This window comes from Diuraphis noxia, unplaced genomic scaffold, assembly GCF_037042655.1.
Source record: "Diuraphis noxia isolate RWA-SAM2 unplaced genomic scaffold, SU_Dnox_SAM2 contig0001, whole genome shotgun sequence".
In the NCBI taxonomy this organism is placed as follows: Eukaryota; Metazoa; Arthropoda; class Insecta; order Hemiptera; family Aphididae; genus Diuraphis; species Diuraphis noxia.
Window position 1 is genome coordinate 92,049,661 of NW_028301711.1, and position 23,105 is coordinate 92,072,765.

General features: G+C 25.9%; 1 protein-coding gene across 2 annotated transcripts in view; it reads right to left on the bottom strand.

Moving 5' to 3' along the window:
• Positions 1-1,660: 1,660 nt before the first annotated feature.
• SPR (G protein-coupled sex peptide receptor) overlaps positions 1,661-23,105 on the bottom strand; it is a 243,549-nt gene continuing 222,104 nt past the window's right edge. For both annotated transcript variants that reach the window (XM_089216214.1, XM_089216213.1), the window contains 3 exons: positions 18,490-18,623; positions 11,370-11,526; positions 1,661-3,079 (listed from right to left, as the gene is read on the bottom strand). In XM_089216214.1, the coding sequence (XP_089072340.1) occupies positions 2,810-3,079; positions 11,370-11,526; positions 18,490-18,623 (561 nt within the window). In that variant the 3' untranslated portion in view covers positions 1,661-2,809. The remainder of the gene's footprint in view (positions 3,080-11,369; positions 11,527-18,489; positions 18,624-23,105) is intronic.

The following is a 23,105-nucleotide window of genomic DNA, read 5'->3' on the forward strand; positions in this document are numbered from 1 at the left end:
ACCCATTCGTTTATAGAAAATCAATTAACATGATCGTTACATGATTGATATTTTTTATGTACATTTATTTTACAAAATTATTCAAACATACAAAGTAGTATTTTTTGTAATATGGATGTAGAGTTAAATGTATGGAGGGATAAACTGTATTTTGTAAGTTTATATAGCTACTAAACAAATTATCTTTGAATTTTCTACTTCTAAAAATGTGTATTTGACTATAGTGATAATATTTGAATTAAAATTGTTTAGCTTTAAAAAACTTTTAGGAATGAATTTATCATCAGGAGAAAGTCTTCTCAAGTAAAAATAAAATATTTTTATAGTATATTAAAAAAAGTTGAAGATATGTTCTTACATGCTGTAATAAAGATAGTTCTTTGGTTCTAACATTTTTCAGACAAAAATAACTTTGATAAAAGCTAAAATAATAAAAAACAATATTTTTTTGAAGTTTAAAAGAATATTCTTTATACTTAGTAGTTATAAATATTACATCATTTAACCAGTTTAGGCTACAAACATACAGTACCTACCTACCTACACATATATTTATCCTAATGAGTTACTTTAATTTACTTAAATTTTAAAACACTGCTATTTAACAGAAATATTTTTTATTTTGTTGTTTAGATAAAATAATCGACAATAAGTATAGTTTTAATTTTAATGAAAATACATTTTAAATATTTAGACACTACCTACATACTTACAATAATAAACTAATTTGCATCAATTCAAAAACTGTGTTAGCACATATAGTTATTTAACGTGTCTAGGTACCTATATTACATTTATAATTTTAAAAATATGAATGTTAAGTTAATATCAAGTACCTAATCCAAAGTTAAATTATATTTGACATGTAAAATACATAATCAAAGTGTTATATCTATTTTGAAACAACAAACCTATCTAAAACAATAATGATCAATTTATTGTTTTTTTAAATTTATGTCAGTGTGATTATTTCTAAATAAATATTTAGGTAGGTATACACATTTTAATATTTAATTAATATTATTATTTTTTAAAAGCATAATTTTCCATAGTGCAGTTTCACATTAGCGATACGTTATTGAGTATGTAAATATATTGAAATTTATACCCTTTTGGCCTCATAATTGAATGAAATGATTGAGAACTAATCCAATATAATCTATATTTCACACCGTTATTAGTTTTAAAATAAACAATGTACCTATGTAGGAATGTACAAAACTGAATAAGAATATTATTACTCATGCATTTAGTAAAATGTTTGTTATTAGGTTTTGCATACAGCTGTATTATTTTATTCTTATTATTTTTGTGATGGCTTAGGTAATTTTAATATAATAACATTGCCTTAAAGATACCACAGGGTGTTCAATGATTATTGAATAGATAGTTTAAATTAAACAGTATGTTTATACAGACTAATTACAAATAATTAAATTAGAAGTGGTTGAAAAAATTTAAAATTTAAACTTTGATTTATTTATCCAAAATTTTAAGGTTTTTTAGAAGTTTTATCAATAATATAGATATTATTCAATCGTGTTGATGAAAGGTTGAAATGACTTTAATCCTTTGGGGGTTGACTTTTTTTTTTTAAACAGCTAGCATTAATTTAAATTAAATTTAAATGTTTACAAGATACATAGTAAATTTGATTAACTTTAAGATTACAAAATCATATATAATGTATTTGATATAAAACAGTTTAAGATTTTCTCAGTTAACATAGGTCCTGAGAGATAGGTACAATGTAATATAACTAGAAATCTATATGTAGTAACAAGAAAGAAAAAAAGAAGTAATAAATAAATAATGTTGTTTGACATAAATTGATTGCTTTTAGGAAAATTAATTGTACGTAATAATCCCTTCATCTGTTCTCACTTTGAACAACAACCAAAAAAAAAGTAAATAATAATAATAATAATAATAATAATAAAATAAAAAAATCGAATGACAAATAACTTACATTGTGCCAATTGTTAATAACCCATAAAGATAATTAAAAAAAAAAACATTTTATACGAAAAGGGGTCTGTAGAGCAATTTATCTCACTGAAAAAAAAATAATCAACGATTTTTCACGGTGTTTGATTATTTTTAATTTATTTAATAATGTGATATTCAACAATTTAAATCAACATGAAGTCATAGGGATATAATGAAAAAAAATAAACGTTATCTTTGTATTATCAGCTTAAAAATTAAATTGATTACATAAGTACTCAACTAAAGAACTAATTAAAGAACTAATTAATTAATTCAAATTTAAAATTAATTTACCATTAAAAGGTATTTCTTTACATTTTTGGAAGCAATTAACCGAGTTTGGGACGGAGCTTCAGTACGAAATGAAGTATAGGTACGTACAATAATAAAGCTCGAAAAAAAATTTTAATACCATAGTATAGGTACTAGTGTGAATGGACTTTTGAATGTTGAAAATTGTGTTTCGAGAATTATCGCTTGTACGTATTAACCATTTGATTTCAACAACTTTTATTATTTTGTTATAATATTATGATGCCTATAGTATGAACTATACGTATAAATTACTGTTATTCCTTCCCCCTTTACTTCCATCTAAACGATAAAATAGGTAATTTATATAATGTATTATATTAATATGTACAACTATAAGTGGATAGTATATAGTTTTTTTTTTTTTTTTTAATGGACCTACCTACATATATCGGCTTGTTATTGCAATCGCAATACGTTGTAAGTACCAATTTGTCAGACGGGTGGTTTTAAAATTTGATCGTGTGCATGCACAATAACATTAATAATATAAGTGTTCGTAATGAATTTACAAAAGCGATTCGTTGGTACATGTCCTGGGTCCGTTGACTAGTGAGTATCGGGAACTGCCGCCGGCTCCGTGTTTACGGTTTATCTGCACCGAGCCTCTAATGAACAGTTCTTTGAACGTTTCCCGGAACTGCCTGGACATGCCGCAATAAATGGCGAAGTTGATCGGGTAGCTGACGATGATGAAGAAATTGGTGAACAACACCAACAGATTGGCCACCGAATAGTCGAGTATTTCTTTGATGCTACTTGATATTATGTGTAACACCTGCAGAACAAAAAAATTAAACAATATCGTATAATATTGTACAGCTACGTATAATATTATCATAATTATAATATTAATATTATTGTTATGTGAATTTCAACAGCGGGACTCGCATAGGAGATTTCGACTGATCATCGTGGATAAAGAAACGCATTTTTACTTTTCACTACCTAGTTGTGAACATGGAAATTAATATATGCTGGAAATAATAGTATAATATTAAAGATTCGTTACGTGTTCTTTTTGGTTTCCAGTATCAAAATATTTTATTATTTTAAGAACCAAAAATCAGTGTATATAATACATTTGATATATATTTTTTCAAATAAAAAATAACATGAATAGTGCCTACCTACTTAAGAGGACGTCACATCCGCATGTGTTATTGTATCCGTCTTACTAGTGAGTAACATAGCAAAAACTGTTTCACGCGAGAAAGAACCGGGAAAGCTACAGTTATAACTAAAAAACTAAATTTTCACTATATAAAAAGGAGAATTTTTTTCTGTGCAATATCCTTTTTATATTTTTGATATCAGAAATAAAAAAAAGTTATTCATGCTTCTCAAAAGTAATGTATTATGAAACAATAAGAACTTTTTTTGTATAAGTATGATATCGAAAAAATAAAAACGATATTGCACAGACAAAATGTCTCCTTTTTATAGGGTGAACATTTTGTTTCCTTGTTATGACTATAGCTTTCTCGGTTCTTTCCCGCGCGAAACAGTTTCCGTTATGTTACGCTTTACGCACTTGTAAGACGGAGACAACACATGCGGGTGTGTCGTCCTTTTAACAGACATACTGGTACCTATTTGAAAACTAAAGCTACCACGAAGATTGAAGATATTAAAAAATGAAAGTAAATTTGAACTTATAAAATTAGAGTACTAGTATCGTTTACTTTTTATGTTTTCAGGAAAATATTAATGGTTGCAAGTATAATTTTACGTTAATTAAAACCTTTAAGTATACGGATACGTATTTGATGATATGTTATATTAATATATTTGATATTATCTTTAAGGAATTTTATCATTGTTTTATTGATTTCAAATTTTTACCTATATACCATATAGTTTTATATTATTTACACAATCACACGTATTACAACCGCTAAAATTTTCTCACGCTGAGATGGGCAAAACAAAATGCTCAATAAGCATTATTTTCATCAAATTCTATTATTGTTATTATTATTATTTTTATTTTAAAAACATTTTCTAGTTTAAATCAGTTCTTTTGAAAATACACTTAAATTGAATTTGAAAAGTTCTTACATAATGTACTCGTACTAAACTTATCATTTTTGATATTATTGTGTTTAAAGAAAAAGAATATGCATAGATAAACATTCAGCATTATAACTTATGTTTACCGGAAGAAAGAAATATTTTCAGTTGTGCTAATAACAAACCGGAAAGTGTTCGATTACAAAGACGAAAAATACTTTGAAGAAATCGTAACATGTTTAGTTTTATTTTATTTTCACTCGATAAATTTTTATAGACTTAACAAAAATTTGATTTACATAATGATTATAACGGGAAATGTTTACAGTTAAAGTCAAGGAATGGTGTAATAATTTTATTCAGTCAGCTTACGTACATAGTTGCATGTTATATGGATAGTACATTGAGTACAGTCCAAGTTATATTCATTTTATTTTAATAGTTACTTGTCAATACAATATCAATATTTATGTACCTTTAAATTGTAATCCACGCATTACGTAAATTCATAAAAATCTCAAACACCCCACATATACCAAATTATACAGTGTAAATATGCAGGTACCTGGTACTATTGATAAGTGATAACCAACTATTCAGGAAATCTTCAGTATTTATTGTGACTATTCTCCTGCGATGTCGATATTATCATTTTTGTCTGCGTTTAGTATACCACATAAATGAGACCAGCATTTTTATCAATAAAATAAATAAAAATACAGAGTTTAAAGTGTAGTCTGTAATAATATTATCCAGTACTATGCTATATAATATATGATGGTAAGGGATATTGAAGATAAAAATACACTTACAATATATTATATTTAGGGCTTAATAAAATAAACTTCAAAGTAACCAATAAATTAAGAAAAGTTTCTTTGTACCTATGTAGTTAAGTACACTTCATATCTATGCACATTTTGCTTTTAAATTTATGGAAATAAAATGTAGACAAAGAACAAAGTAACAATATTAAAATAAAATCATTTATGATTTAAATACCTTTTTCCTTACCTATTGTTGTAATTAATAGTATACATTATTTATGTATCGTTTAATTTCAATCAGTTTTTGTTTGATGATATAAATATATTTTTATTATGATTAAAAAGTTCCCTCGGTGACATACTGACATTGGTTATTAGAATACAAGCGTTATATATAAATGTGCGAAGAATTTAATTTTAATAATATTAAATTAAAGTTGTGTTATTATTTATAACACTTTTATTATAGTTTGTTTTTAAAATTTTCCTTTTCAATGAATTTCATGGTGGCTCTGAGTGAGGATTTGTTATTGCAATGTACATTTCCCCAGCCCCACCCATAGAAAATTGAATTTTCCGGATAAACCAGTGCCGTACAAATTCCGGTAAAGGCTGTGTTAATGACGTGCTAAATATTGGCGTAGAAAAATTTAGAAAATTTGATATGGTTGGGGTTGGGGAAATGTACGTGTTATTGTATGGCTGAAGATTTTAAAAGGTGTTCAGGAAGTTTTGCGATAATTCTTGGTTCGGAGTAAGCGAATCTGAGAAAATTGTTGCTTTTTAAATATTTGAATCTATAACTAATTGTATGCATTTGAAGATTGTGTATGACTTCTCAGTAAAAATTGAATTTGTATTAAGTGACTTTTAGTCGTATATAAGTTTTAAATTATTCCACATTATCGAAGCTCCGACTCCTGCTTGAGTTTTTGAGGCGTCTGTGTAATTTTTTTGTCCGGATAAATTATGTAAAATGTAAAGATAGTATTGTTTATGGGTTATGTTATCTGTAGAATCTATTTTTAATTCTGTAAGATTCATTATGGTGAAAATTCAGTGAATCCAGGGGTTGTTGCGAGTCATGAAAGGTTGATATCGGTGATCTTGTGGTGCTTTATTAGTGAAGCTCATTTTTGTTGATTTTGAGTGTAATTTAAAACTGATGAAGATGCTAATTTTAACTCATAATTGAGAACAATCTGTAGTCTTCTTATTTTTAGAGGGTATTCTTGCGAGGTTATGTATGTTTGGAATAGGGCTTAAATGATATGCTCAAATTATCGTTCGTAGACATGCATTGGGTATTATATACAATTTTCTCATGACTTTTTTTCTGGGTTTTCCCATATGTAGAAATCAAAATCTAGTTTAGACATGATTGGAGATTTATTTGCAATAGCACATTCACTTTGAATCCCCATAAAGTTTGTGAAAGTTAAGCGTGGGTAATGGAATTTTTTAAGTTATTAATGTGGCGAGTCGGGCTAGTTTAAAATCTAAGGTCATTCCAAGAATTTTGATTGTATTTTTTTTGTCGTCCCATTTTTAAACGAAGATAAATATTTTATGTCTTTTAGTAAATACAATAAATTGTGATTTCTCCGACGATAAATTGAAACCAGAAGTTTTTGACCATTCTATGAAGTTTTTGGTTGTATTTTGTAACATATTTTTAACAGTTTTTAAATTGCGATAACTACAATAAAAATTAAAATCGTCAGCCTATAAAGTCGCTTTAAATGGTAATTCTATATTATTAGTAACGCCGTTGATGGCTATTCGGATAATGTAGGGTACAGTAACGAACCCTGAACTTAATAATAATATATTAATCAAGTTTATGTGTATTATATTTTTATATTATATTTGGAATTAACAAAGAATGTAATAACTGAACTGAAATTCAATTTGATAGTCCTTTGTATTGAAAGTTAAAACAAGATTAATATCATCAAAAAATAAGTTTTTTAGTTTTTACATTTATTGGATGTTATTAAATTAAAACATTAGCTATTTTAAAAGTTCAAAATTTCGTCTACAGAAATATCAAGTTTTACTATTCTAAAATTTGATAATAATTTTAGCTTGATATAGGTCTTCATACCAGAGTGTGATTTACTTTAAAAAATAGTATTATTGTGTTAGGACGCCTTAAATGTGTCAAAGTACATCATTTTTAAGAGAGCGTCATAATCCATATAAATATTTATTTAAAATGATATAAGTACATGTAATTGTACATAGCTTAGTATTTTTATAATATCTATCTTTACCAAGTGTAGTACAAAAGTGAAAATTATAACTAATTTGATTTGGCAAAATACCGGAATTACCTGTTAGGTAATTGTTTAGGTTGATTTATTGATTGTAAACCGATGAAAATTACAAAATACGATTAAACACATTTTATCGAATATAATATTATAATTTTTTTTGTCTGATGGAAACATTATTATATTAATTATTGATACATTATTATTAGGCTAATAAAAGATAGGCGTATAAAAGATTTTAGTTTATAAATGCATGATAAATTGATAACAATTAAAAATATGCTACTACCCATTTTATATAAATAAAGTTGTATATATTATTTTCATACATCGACAATGGCAAGAAATTAAAAATACATAAGAATGCTGTCGGTAACACGTTTTGAAAAAATGTCACTGAAACAGTTAAGTGATTTTCGTTATGAATTTTTCATATCTAAATGTACTAGTGACTGTCAAAAGCACGTTTTGGCACACAAGACTATATTTAATTGGTTAAAATATGGTCTTAGATTAGATTGAAACTTGGTTTAAGTTAAAAAATCAATTTTTTTTTTATTTTTGATTCTGAACGGAGCGATGAATGATTTGATTTAACAAATACATGTTTTTTTGTGTATAATTATCAACACCTTTTATGGCAGTAAAAATACTTCAATATTCTATTTCCATATTTTACTGGTTGGAAAGATTCAAAGATAATCTAGTTGGTATTTTATGAAGTCATAATTAAAAAATTCTCAAAAGTTTTCAAAAGTGTTGAAAAACAAAATTATGGATATACAGAGATTTAACGCAAAACTAGTTTTCGACAAAATCGATTTTTGGTGTAATTTTAAATTAATAGATACTACAGTTATTATTTATGCATTTATGTATTTATTTCATTGAATGTCTATAATACCATTTTTTATAGGTACACCTTATAATTTTAATACATTTTGACGCTTTTTGAGCCATTTATGTGCATAAAAGAAATAAGTTTTTTTTAAACTATTGTCGACAGAAATTATTTGGTTTAACTTGAAAGTTTAACACGAAGTTCTTCAAAAGTGGATCTACTAAATATTAAATTATTTAAATAAATCGTTATAATCATTGTGCAAATGATAATATGTTATCGAATGTTATGGAAAATTTTTAAGGAAATCGTATCAATTTATAAAATTATGTTTTGTGATGTATTGAATAAATTCATTCCAACCACAGTTTATTGTACTATATGAATGAACTCTTGATGGTTACCGAATATAAAATAAAAATCTGATGTGTAAAGGCGAGCCATTCAAGGTGGATATTTAGGTGCATACTTAGATATTTGATACGTACCTACGTCTTGATACTTAATATCAATATCATTATAAAATAGATACCAAGTAAATTGATATTGATGGTTAAAATAATGTTGATAGTTCGATACATTGTCTTGTAACAATGAAAATAACATGATGCATTAGCAATACATAAATATAAAAGGTTATAATTATTGAATTATCTCTTATTAAAGGTAATCGACTTGTATCATAATCAATGTCAAGTTTAAATTAAAAATATATCTTATACAAACGATAACATATAGTAATTAGGATAGTTTATCTAGGTAATAAAGATAAAATATAAATACATTATTTTAAAATTAAAAAAATAGAGTAAAATGAATTTTAAACCAAAATGTTCTACATGAAAAAGTAGACTTCTAAAAACAAAAAATATTGTTCCCATGGAAATAATCTATTTTGGTTTATCCTTTCCAAGTATTTTCAAGATTTATTTCTATTTTTATTTTTTGTTAATGTCTGTGTTAAAATTAATATTAATCTTTTAAATACATATAATAAGACCTATGGCCATTAATACATAGGTAGTTACAATAAAAATAACTGTGGTTGGTTATCCTAGGTATTTTTAAAGTAGGTCCTGTTTAAGTTTGGTTAAAATAGGTAGGGAACACGAAATATAATTTAAAAGAGTGTGAAATAATACATTAATAATATATTATAGTAATTGCACTTACTGTAATTTTGATTTCTGTAAGAATAACCTATGAGAAACTTTATCTAAATTTTCAAGTTTTAGCTTTTAAAACCGAAAGTTTGATAAATTTTTAATTACAAAATAAATTATTTATGTTCTTGGCTTTACATAATATGGCGTTTATAACAATAGGCAAAAACTGGTTAGGTTAGGTTATTGGTAGGTCACTGTGTATAAATCTGGCTCTTATGTTAGTATACAGAGCGATTAAAGTTAAAACATATTTGAAAAAAGATTATTTTTTTATAATTTATTTTATCTACCATATAATGTTATAATGGTAAATCCATGAATAATAATAATAATTTATTTAATTATTATACTTTTTATCCTATTTTTTTTTTTTACTTATATAGTAGATATTTTTATGTAAATACCCACTTAAAAGTACCTACATTGATGTAAAATCGATATCCAATATGAGTATAAATACATAGCTAGAGTATTTGGTATTTGTTGATTATGCGATGAAAGTTTGAAAAGATCTAAAGATGTTATTGGCCTTACAATGATTATTGATCGTATTTCTGGTAGTTTTGCAATTACAAATCTCAAAAGGTAGCGTAGATTAAAAATGAAACATATGCAAATTGAATTGAACACTTCTCGTCGATCATAAAAAAAAATTTAGTTTGTAAGAATATTTTTTTGGAATAATGGTATTTTTCCTTTTTCGAAAATAGCCTTTACAATTTAAATCAGTTACATTTGAGACTGTAATTAAATTTGTACAGTGGCGGTCCTACGGGGGGATGGGTGGATCGCCCCCCCCCTTGGTTAAATATAAAATATAAAACTATTACATGAAATAAATTTTTTTTATGACTTCTACTTATTGTATTTAATGTGAAAAATATTCCCCCTCCCTTGGAATTGGTCAAGGACCGCCACTGCATTTGTACGCCCAAAAATGACCCTCTCCGTTTCACCCGGGTACCCGTTTCGCCTAAATTTTATTTTTATAGGATTTCCGTTTCACCCAGCGTAGTTTAGACCAATTTAAAATTAAGTTGGCAATGATTATAATATTTGAGTATCATTTAGCGTTATTTGAACCGAAATTGTACTTATAAGTTATAATTATTAAACATTACCATATCTTTGTTTCTTTTTCTTTTTAAATAAAATTCGTGATATGTTTACACGTCATGTAACATATACGCACTACGATCAAATCTGATAATCTTTTTTGTTCATTACTTTTATAAGTTTTAAGTATGTAATTTGTTGTATGGTTATGTACTTACCTTTTATATTAGATAAGATAAGCTACGGTGATGATGCAGCGCATTCATAAATTCGCAGGCATCATATTATTTTCGGTGTGCTTTATAGATTTTGATCGATTTCAATTCGATAACGACTGAATTTCTTGTCTGTTATCGATTTGATATATTATCATTTATAAACTATATTTCTTTTGGCTTTATTTTCTTAACTCAATTATCGTAATTTTATTACTAAAGGTTTTATAACGTTCCCTAAAATATAATATTTGACTGAACTATTGCCAACTTAATTTTAAATTGGTTTATACTACTCTGGGCGAAACGGTAATCGTATAAAAACAAAATTTTGGCGAAACGGGTATTCGGGCCAAACGGGGACGGTCGTTTCTGGGCGAAACAGGCTACGCCCATTTGCACCTATGCAATTATTTTGATTTTCGATATGTCATCTTATATTTGATATCGTGTATTAACTTTATTGTTATCATTATAAAAAAATTATTTTACTCTCACGAACTACAAGCATACCTCCATTTATTAAAAAAATGTAATAAATGTTTGATAATATAAATTATAATCAATTATCATACATTTTAAGCTTGAAATCAAAACAATAAAACTTAATACAACTAAATGTTAAAATTATTATTTTCGATACATCATACACCATAAATCATTTTCAATAAAATGCATCTGATAAATAATTAAAAGTGCTTGAACCTTAAAAGTCATTTAATAATTTTACTTACCGTTACTACAGCCAATGGAATTTCTGTCATTAAGAAAACCGTCACTACGACAATGAGCATCAATGTTGTGCAATTAGAATCTCTTAGGCGTTTGCATTCGTTCTTTCTGTTCTCTTTGAATAATTTGTCTCTTTTTAATTGCGCATCTCTCATAGCCCTGAAACAGTAATGAGAAACAGTATAATTGTGTGTTGGATTATTACTGAAAATGTACTGCATCGTTTTGAATGAAATAAACCATTTTAGTTTAGAGTTTTTTAAAATTAAAATAGCATATATTATACGGTTATTAATTATTATTTTATACAATTCCGTTTTATGAATAAATAATTATATTACATACAAGAACAGGAAAAATATTGTTCTAACATTTTCGTTTATGAAAAGGTAACGTAACTGGTAAATTTGTTCTAATAACTAGATACCTGCTATAGAAAGTAGAAACCTATAATGAATATCAAATTAACATTTTTGATTTAGTTGATAAATTATTATTAAAAATAAAAGTAATATTGAATAACTATATATTCGAAAGAATCTGCAAGAAACCATTTTAAAAAATGTAGCTGTAGTTTAATTTTCGACAGGTGTTAAATTGTGAAATTTAATTGTTTTAGTTTCAGTGAGTGAAATAGTAAAATTGAAATTCATTATAAGTTGAATAGATTACTATTATAAGTGGATCACTGGTGGTTTTCGTTTTGTAAATTTGTGTTTTATTGTATAAAATTGTAACGAGATTATTGTCGTATTTAAAACACTCGATTTTATTTTTTTTATTATATTTTAACAATATGGTTTATTATATTCTTTATGTATAGTTTTAGAGTTTACATTGTTTGTATAACAGATTATGCTTAAATGTTTTTATTTTCATCAATGAATTTGAAATGTTATCAATGGCCATACGGTAATGGACATGAGATGCTTGGGAGGTAAATAATTTTTTATGCAGTAAAATAAACTTTGTATTGTTAAAAAAGCTACCTAATCATATTAATTTTATAAGATTTATAAGCATATGCGAGTTTAGAATTACATCGTAGGTGTGGTTAATATTGAATACGCAGCTCCTATTGATTGCGTACCTATGTTATACTCTTATTAATTTATTAAATATTGATATTTTTTAAAATTTTTTACCATTCTTAGCTAATAATTAACTTAACTTTTTCTAATAAGTATTGTTAGTTTTTTCTCCTATTACCTTGTATTCTAATGCATTATCAGAATTTATACAATATTGCATAAGTACTCTAGGCATACCCTGAGATGTTAATGTTTACTTAAATAAATAAATAGTATTTCTTTTAGGAATTAACTTATGAAATTACCACTTTTCCATTTTTATAAAAGTTAGTATCGAGTCAATTAATTTAAATTTAAAGGTCTGATTATTGACAGTTATGTATAATATAAAGTTTTATACTATAAACTATTTCTGAATAGAAAAAGTAAATATTCATGTTACATGTTTAAAAATTACAAATTAGAATAAACTACAAAAGGACGATTTTAGATTTTTTTAAAGAGATTTAAAGAGTAAGAAAAAATCATGTGAATCAAAATCTTTAAGTGAAATAAAGGCAAGTATCGTTGTTTAATTTAATATTTTTTTTTTTTTTTTTTAATGATGTTTGAGTTCTACCAACTTGACATTTTTATACGAGTATCTTACATTGCTTTCGAATTTAATATTAGGTACTATGTATCACGAGCATTAGCTGAATTTATCGAAATAAGATAAATTTATTTATTTTAATTTTAATGTTCACCAAGATATTATAATATTTTTAGTAAAACTATTATTTAAGAATTATGTATTATATATTATCACGATATTCACCAATAAAATACTTATGTGTATATAATCATTTTAAATTGATAATATTTATTATCTACTAATATATATATTTTATTTTTACTCTCTCCACTACAAACAGTTATTTCAAGTAATTTCTATAAAAAAAATTAGAACTTAAAATTAAATTTATCATATTCAACAATGAACAAATCAATGAATTTATTTCAATATTACTATCCGAACCGTTTTGACACAAAGTTTTTTGTGTCAGACGTTAGCTGTACTTAGCTAAGTATACCTGACTGAATTTTGTTCCAAAGTAAGTAGATTCATTTTAGTATTAAATTTTTTTTTCAATAATTTTCAATAAAAAAAAAAAAATATAGCTTAAAAAATTCACGTGGGATCATTTTTTCTACAAAAACTTACCATGTCAAAATCAATCATATTCTATGACCAGTCTTTTTCATCATATACCTATAGATTTAAGTTAATAATTTCGAAAATTTTTATAAATGTTGATGACTTAAATTCAAAAAAAATACAAAAAGTAGATGTTTTCAACACTTATAACTTTATAAGGTTGTTAAGAGTGTAAGGGTATTGTGAAGTACCTAATTGTGTTATTGAACTCTATAGATATTATTTTATAGAGATTTCCAAAAAATGATTCTCAATTCTGAAAAAAATCTTTTCAATAGAAGTTTTATTATTGTTTTTGGTATATTTAAGCATACATTTACGATGGAATGATTTGTAGTTTTGAATTTTTTTATGTTATGAGGGGTGAGAGAAATGTTGCCTTTCCCATATTATGAAATAATTAATCTTTAACTGAATAGGTAATTTGAATGAACTATTTGGTACAGTTTTATTAATAAGTGATTTATATTTTATTTTATCTGAATTAATTTTGAAAAAAAAATGTGTGCCTTGGCATATCATAGTTTCGTAAATAATAGACAAGTGACTAATAATGATTAGTATAATTAATATTTCATTTACGAATATTATAGTTGTAGACTATTATCCATACTAATATGGAGAAAAACAAGAAATTTATACTGTGTAGTTATCATACACGATAAAAGTCAGAGGCAACATTGTTCCATTGGTTGCTAATCCATTTAAAATACTCCATATGCAATGGATCGTTATTAATAGGGCAATGATTTATATGCAATAAAAAATTATAAAATATGCAAAAACGAATTTTATTATTTTCAGAGTTGTTATTAGATGTAATTTATTATCATTACATTAAATATTAGTTTGTATTATTACATGCTGTTATATGAAATGTCATTTCATATTTTCAAGTATAAGCGATTGGCGATTCGAACTTAAATTAATTAGATTTAACCTAATAGATTTCTGTTGACTAAAACTCCTTTCCATTTTATACGGCTTTATTGGAGCATACTGAAACCATGTGATTTGCCACGGAATTAAAGTAATATTAACATCTTCTTCTTCCGTTTCATATTCACCATTTATAATGCTACGAATTTTAAAAAGTGTTATTATTCCTTTTTTATTCTTTCTCCTCTATCAAGACCATTGTAGTATTTACTAATTCTGGTTCTCTCCCGCCGTTATATTTATACAATCAATCTTTCAGGTTTTAAATAGCTTTTAAGCTCTCACCAAAAGATAGTATACTTAAAAAAAAAAATATAAGTTTAAAAAAAAAACGAAAATCTCAAAAATCTATAGATACCTAGGTAATTATATACGTTATGTTCAAAATATTTTTAATACAAGTAAAAAAAAAAATTCTGTTTAATCGAGAATGAGACAACTCGTGGATGTATCTGATAACCCATCAATTTGGACTTAAGGAAAAAAATGTAAATGCATATTGCATAAAAATCCTAACTCTAGTTATTTATATATAAATGACTGGTTATTCAATATACTATAAGGTTTAAAAACAATGTATTCCTTTAATTTGGTACAATAAAATATTAAGATGTGTCAGAAATTGTGTAAATTTTGGATTGTATAACTTTTTTTATTTGTTTAATTATAAGCTGTTGTTAATTTGTGCTAAGGCTATGTTAGGTTAATAATGAGAGATAATAGACAAATCTTGTTTTATTTTGTAATTAAATAATAAATTATTAATTGTTATTAGAATATATTATCTCAACACGATCATAAATACTATACAGGTGGAATCAATTTAAATCAATCTATGATTGTCAAAATACAAAAAAGTAAAACGTTTTTATTTTTAGAAAACTTCTAAAATGTTAGTTTCATGTAAATTAACAACCAATATATAAATATGAGAAATTATAATTTTAAATAGGCAGCTATAAAGCTATAATGAACATTAAACGAATAACAATATTTGTTTCTCGTAAATGATTCATTAAATTAACGATCCTTAATATTTATTAAAAAACTAATACAATTAATAATACCCTTAAGTTAATACAATTAGAAACGCAACATTATGGCATAGGCAATTGGTCAATTACTGCCGTTGTCGCAACTACTGCAGTTAAGAGGACGCTTCACCCGCATATGTTGTCTCCGTCTTACAAGTGCGTAACATAGCAAATTTTATGCTCAGCAGATCACGTTTAGCTCCGTTAGTTTAAAATTTAGAGTAAATTGACTTCTTACAAAAAATAAAGGTAACATTATTATCGAGGGCATGACGTAGGCTTTTTATTATATTTTAATTTTAAAGTGAGTTATGTGTATTTTAAAATTTTAAATTGTTTGTACATCTTAAAATACACATAACTCACTTTAAAATTAAAATATAATAAAAAGCCTACGTCATGCCCTCGATAATAATGTTACCTTTAATTTTTGTAAGAGGTCAATTTACTCTAAATTTTAAACTAACGGAGCTAAACGTGATCTGCTGAGCATAAAATTTGCTATGTTACGCACTTGTAAGACGGAGACAACGTATACGGGTGTAGCGTCCTCTTAACACAAACAATTACCGTGCGAGTTTTGATTGGCTCGACGAAAACTGTACGCAGCATTTGGAAGACAAAATAACATTACATCTTTGTAACCAACGGCCAGCAAACACCGACAATGAGAGAGATCGTTTATAAACGGGTGTATTTACTATGATACATTTTACGTATTATACTAACTCATGAAATCCCAAATGGTTATTATTGTGACAACAAATGGATCAGCTTCCTAGGCATAATCGGCTGCATCCAGAAATATTAAACTAAATTTTGCAATCTTGGTAATTCAGTATCATGCAGTACGAGGTACAAAACAAAGTTGAATTATTCATAAACACAATAATTGACCAATATCAAACTCCATACACTATAAATTGGGTGAACTGATTGGTCAATGCAAATTTTGAACAACGCAACAATTAAAGTGATCCTAAAATAACAAATTTTATGGTTAGGAAAAGTATGTTAGCTTTAGATATAATGGTATATCGAATTACGTTTGGAAGAACGGCTGTGCTAGAAATGAAAATATCCTTGAAGCTTGGAAAATAATTATGACGAATCCAAAATCTGACAAATATTCTTAAATAATAAAATAAACAATAATTGGCCAATCTCATCCTATAAACCCTCTATTAAAAATCTTCAAGTAATTATCATAAAATCAATTCAAAGTATGCTCAATGTCAAAATTTTTTCATGAAAAGTTTAACTTAAGACCCTATATTACACTTTGACCAAGTGTGGAATGATAATCTGTTATATGAATATTTTAAACTCATTGTCATATAATTACCATAACAAAGCATATATTTGACAAAATATTTCTTGTTTACCTAATCGAACCTTTTTGGTAACATAAAACTCAATCATATCCTTTATTACAAACATCTATCTAGGAGTATTTCCAGGTCCTTGTTTTTGTCAATTGTTACTATACCTTTTTGAACATTTTTTATATGAATACCATGTTAAGGATCAAAAATTGCTTTATTCGATGATAAGTGATGATATTTTATTCTAAACTCCAAGCAACACCAAAATTTAGCAGCCAAGAAGTTTTAATAGTAGATCCGCCACCGGTTTCATGTTTCCATCATTGAAAAATAACTTTAAACCCGTCCAAAATGTCACTAATAAGTACCGAGTTTACCTGATGATGAAGACGTGGTCATTAACTCTTATAGACTGAAGTACTGGACGATACTCAGACGAAAAACCCACGAAAATCTACGTATTGACCATCAAACCACCTAACAGATAAATACACGTTCCACCAAGTGCCATGAGATATATGACCTAAATGTCACTACCATATTGATTCGTGGATTACAAACTGTCTTTTTAAACTAGCTGATAGTAAGGCGCCATCAACGAATGTATTGAAAGAGATTATTTAAGTTATTGCATTAAGTTTAAAGTGTTTTATCTTTCTAAATGGAGGTGATTAGGCATAGATATTTTTGTATGTATCAAAGAAAAGTAATTGCATTTTTTATTTAATAGAGTTATAATATTTTTAACTTATTTAAAGATTACCCAACATAATTTTGTTATGTAAATCCATATAACGTTTATCAAGAAAACAAAACTGTTTCGTGTAATATAATATCGGTAAATTATGTAGTTATCACTGAATAATATTATTATTTTTAAATATTAAAACTAACGTAAAAATGCATCAGTTTTACAAATATAAAGAAGTTTTTTCTGCGATATATAAATATTAAATACATAAACATTAACAACATTTTTATTTTAAATTTTAATTACAGAATTAATTGAAATTCAATAATATAGTTGAATGTAATAAAGTTAATGCGATAGATGTAGGTAGGTACTATTAATAGTTCATAAAAATGAACAATGAACATTCAATATTATTGTGTGTATTAGTGTATTGCGTTTCTACTTTAAAATAAATGTTATTATTAATTTCCGTACTTAGTTATTAATATAAAAGACCGAATTTCGTTTAAAATGTATATATTTTGTTTTAAGTTATGCGACTTTATCATTGCATCTAAAAAAACACAAATATTTCTACATAAATGTAATCTAATTAGTCTCTGAAACTTTTATTTTTTTTACACTATCCAAGCTAATGTAATATTTAATATTTTCATAATTTTAATAATTACATGCGAGGCCCTTATGTTCGATAAAATTTTAAAATGCATATAGGTTTAACACGGCTCCGTTTTATACATTTACTTTAATTTAACACTCTTGGGCAGTAGTTAACGTTAACTTGTATTAAATTGTTACACAAATTAATGAAATACAATAATAATAAAATATAGAATTTAGGATTAATCCATTACAAATAATTGGAATCGATTGTTTTATTAATATATTTTGAATTACTTACCTGAATAGTAAAAGATTTAAAACGACCAGAGATATGCACGGACCAGTGTGCACGAAGATCACACGGAACGCATAGTACAGCGTGAAGTATACGTCAAGTGTGACCCAATGTTCAACCCAATATGCGTGCTTCATCTTAAATAAAAAAAAAACAAAAAAAAACATATAGAATATACTATAATTATTTAGTAAGATGATATTTTGTAAATAATACATCCAATAACGATGCACAACGCATACGGCATTTGAATCATACAAGCATAATAACGTATTTGTTTTTGAATATTCAGTTGCAGACTGCTAAAGACATACTAAAAAATAGTATAGCCTTGTTATAAATTTCTAATGTTATAAATTATAATCTTAGCGTTAGCCCCCCCCTTCTAGCAAGCCAAATTTACGCCTATGGTTGCAGTAAAGGTAGCACTCACAATTAAAAATATCGTTAATTTTGGTTGCACAGTAGCAGGTACTATTACTATTAAAAGACCACTGTCTTCATATTTGTTGTAACCTGTGTGGTTTAACTATTACCATGATATAGTTACATATAAAATTTTTCAAAATGTTCAAATACTCCTCCTGCCATAGTTTATTTAAATGTAGTTACTACTTCGATGAGATAAAAAAAGTCAAACTAATAAGAAAAAACTAACAGAACTGACTCAATAATTTATATTGGTAGGCACGCATTTAATCGAATCAAATAATTAAAATGATAAGTTTTGGTTCAGATTACTGTCAACAGTTTTTATTAATAATTAAAACTGTACATTATTTGACAAAGTTAGTGTATGATGAAAATGCTATAATATTATTTTTTTAACTGTTTTCACAATAATAAACGTAAAGAAAAAAAATCAATAACATGTTCTGAATTCTATAAATATAGACTCTAGCTATTTTAATATAATTTATACACTTCAAAGATTGGATTTCTTATTGACAAAATCGAATCATTCGCCTAGTTAGTAGGTACAGTATTGTGTTCACGGTAAATAGTGGAAACGATCAAATGTGTGTGGGTTATTTTTTATTTAACTCTTTATAACACGTTTCATTTGATAGCTTAATTCTTTTAACAATGTTTTGAATGGTGAAAATATCTAAAATACACGATAGGTACATGATTATAACCCCCTACGATATCGTTTATATTGTTAATGCAATATTTGATGTAGTAAAATATGAGTTAACCTTTGTTTCATAATATAACTATATTATTATATATTAGAAAAATATTACCCAAGCTGAAATCTAAACTCGTTGAAGTATTTTCCGACAGCCGGATATTGTTATTATTATTATTAACATATGGTTAGATTAGATTATTTCAGATGAATTAAGCTCTCTGATGTACGTACAGGTATAATTCAAACTAATATTTGAATACTAATGTACCGACGATCGAAACATTGAACAAATGAAACAGAGAATTTCCAACAGATTACAATATTTAGTATAAGTATAAGAGCACGCTGAGCACGAATAGTCCAAAGATCACTACAATATTATAATATTCTATCATTTTTAAATAACTTCTAGTTTTTATCATTATAAATGCAAAATATTTGAAAGGTGATTTAATGAAGTCGTCAAATTATAATATAATACACTATTTAGTAAGAATGTATAACTTATTTAACTGTTTGTCAAACAATGATTGTTTGCGAGTCAACATTATAAGACATTAATATACTATAAACAAATTTAGGATCTATATTGTACCTATTTATCACATATTATCGTAATAAAATATTGTAACTGTAAGAAATGATAACAAAAATAATTTACTAGTCTGTACTATCTTAATTTCATTTTAAAGTATTTTAGTTTTGTTATAGGTTATAGAGAATTTACTATTGTTTGTGGAAAATCTTATGTGTGCTCACTTAATTTTTAAACTGTACTCTATAGTCCTGCAATAATGATGTTGTACTTATTATTAATAATGTATTAAACTCGAGAAGAATTTATACAAACACTTTGTGTGCCGTTGAAAAAAGAACATTTAAATAGTGTTTGAACAGTTTTGACATAGAGTGTAAAGTTTATGATAATGTGTTACAAGTTTATGCGAAAGTATTTTCTTCCGAGTATCGGTCGATAGTAGCTGAATTTAATCAAACAAAGTTAACGATAAACTTGATAAACATTCCAGAGTAAAATTGGCGAGATAGTTGCATTAAATGCCTATGATATATTACTATAACGTCTCTATAACTCAACCATCGGGTAACTATCAACCGAATTAAAATTAAAATGCACACATACATACACCATACACGTGTACATGTGCACTACACGAGTAAACTAATACACTTAATACCACAATAAATATTACAAGAACCATAACGGCCTTGTCGAAGGTTTTCCTCGATAAATTATTAGATAAAATGTAAAATAATAAAATAATAACAAATATTTTGTCGCAAAAACAAGAAGTATTTTTTGTATGAGTTTAAATGTAATAATTAGCAATAATAAGAATTCAGGTATTAGGAGACAACATTTTTCAAAATGTGTTAAAAATACTCCCATACGACGTTATCTATAACGTTTTTATTAATAAAAAATTCAAATATTGTCTATTTTAAAATTAATTCAGTTAGAGCTTAAAAAATGCACTTATTATGATACAATATTTAAAAAATATTTTAATATGCAATGACAGTAACTGTTAGAGTTGTAAATTTAAGTAAGATTTACATTGCAATTTGTAACAATATATTAGTTTGGCTACCTAATGGAAAAAACCGAACCTCCTACATGCCGTTCTTGCAATTCTTTCATTATAGTCAAAAGTCAAACACATCATAATCCACTGTCAAATCTGTATGGAGGCCAGAAAAGATTGTGAAATACCAGATAATCTATACGAAGCTATTGAACCCTATGCTGACATACAAAAAATAATCACATTAAAAAAAAAATTGAAATCTACAACATAATAACAATAATAATAATAATAATAATAATAATAATAATGATAACAATAATATATTAGTTTGAGTATCAACATAATACATGGATCCTTATTTCTTATTATTTTAAATTTCATATAAATGTAACAAATTCTATTTCATCTGTTGACAAATGATTTCACGTATATATATATTTGTAAATATTTAACATTTTAAGAAATGTAACATGTTACATCACTGAAAAGGTAAAATTTCTATTTTATTGTAACAAACTAGGGTGTCAAAACAAATATATTAGAAAATGTTGTCGAGGAAACTGGATGATTATAAGTTGTGGTTGACTTAAATATACTAAAAACTCTTGCTTTAAAACAAAACTTTTTCGATTACTTCTAAAATAGCTTTCGACATTCATGAAATCTCACTAGTGAGTGAATTAAACCATGTTAGATGGTGTTACAAATAATGCTAGTTACAAGACTTAACATTATTCTATATTTATCATTTGATTGTTTTTTAAAATAAATATTTGAACTGACTGAAAAATTTTTGATGATTATTTCATTTTAAGAGAATAGTGAATATAACTTTATTGGATGCGAACTGAATAGATACCGATAATCTGTTATTTAAACAATTTAAAAACTTGTATCCTTTTGTTAAGCTTATAGCTTTTATTGGATATTTCTTCAAGTTCTACTTAAAATTTAATATAATTTTCCCGGGACTTTATATACTAAATCCACGTTAAATAATGAATATTAAAAGTTTCGAAAACTTGGATATTGGGACTTAAAAATTGTGGTACAATATATTTCAAGTCGTCGCCCACTGCACCAGCTCTCCATAAAAATGATTATATAATATTGTTTAATATTTTAGCATAATAATTCCATTTTTAAAACTTTTACACACTCAACGAAAGGATGGTTGCATTTATATTTTAAAAACTCTGTTTTAATCTGATGCCTTGTACCTACTGGCAAAAATGGTTAACAAACTGTAATTATTCATAGTAAACATTCACTCGTTTAAATTGATTATGCAATGTATATTTTGTTTTTTTCCATATAAAAGTAGAATTTTTGAATGCATTAATAGTAGAAAGATTTACAAAATGGTCATAATATATAAAAGAACAAATTATGCATAGGGGTGTACCCCACAAGCAGACCATTTCAGTATCTGTTCAAACAACGATGAATGCATATAAATGGTATTTTTTTCCATAAAAACGTTGCAAAATTATGATAATTATTAAACTACATCCTGGTTCACATAAAAAAAGTCAGTATGTGATATTATGTGAACAAGTTTTTGTTTTTGAGTTTTTGACACAAAAGATTTTATTTTTAAATTAAAAATTATTACGTTATAAAATGAGATCATTTAGTTTTCTTTAATATAAAAACAATATTGAGTAAAACGAATAAAGTTTTTTAAATACTTGACTATAGTTTAGATGATATGATTTTTGTTTTTACGTTTTCGATATTTTTTGCAATGTTAATTATCTAATAATTATTTTATTTAAATTTTTTTTTCAATTCAATATTTTTATAAGATCGTAAACCATTATAAATCTGCGAGTAAAGAAGTATCAAGTATATTTTTGTAAAAGTTTTATTTATTAAACATGAATTTATGTACTAATGGGTAAATAAAAATGTTATTTATTTATTAGATAATTATG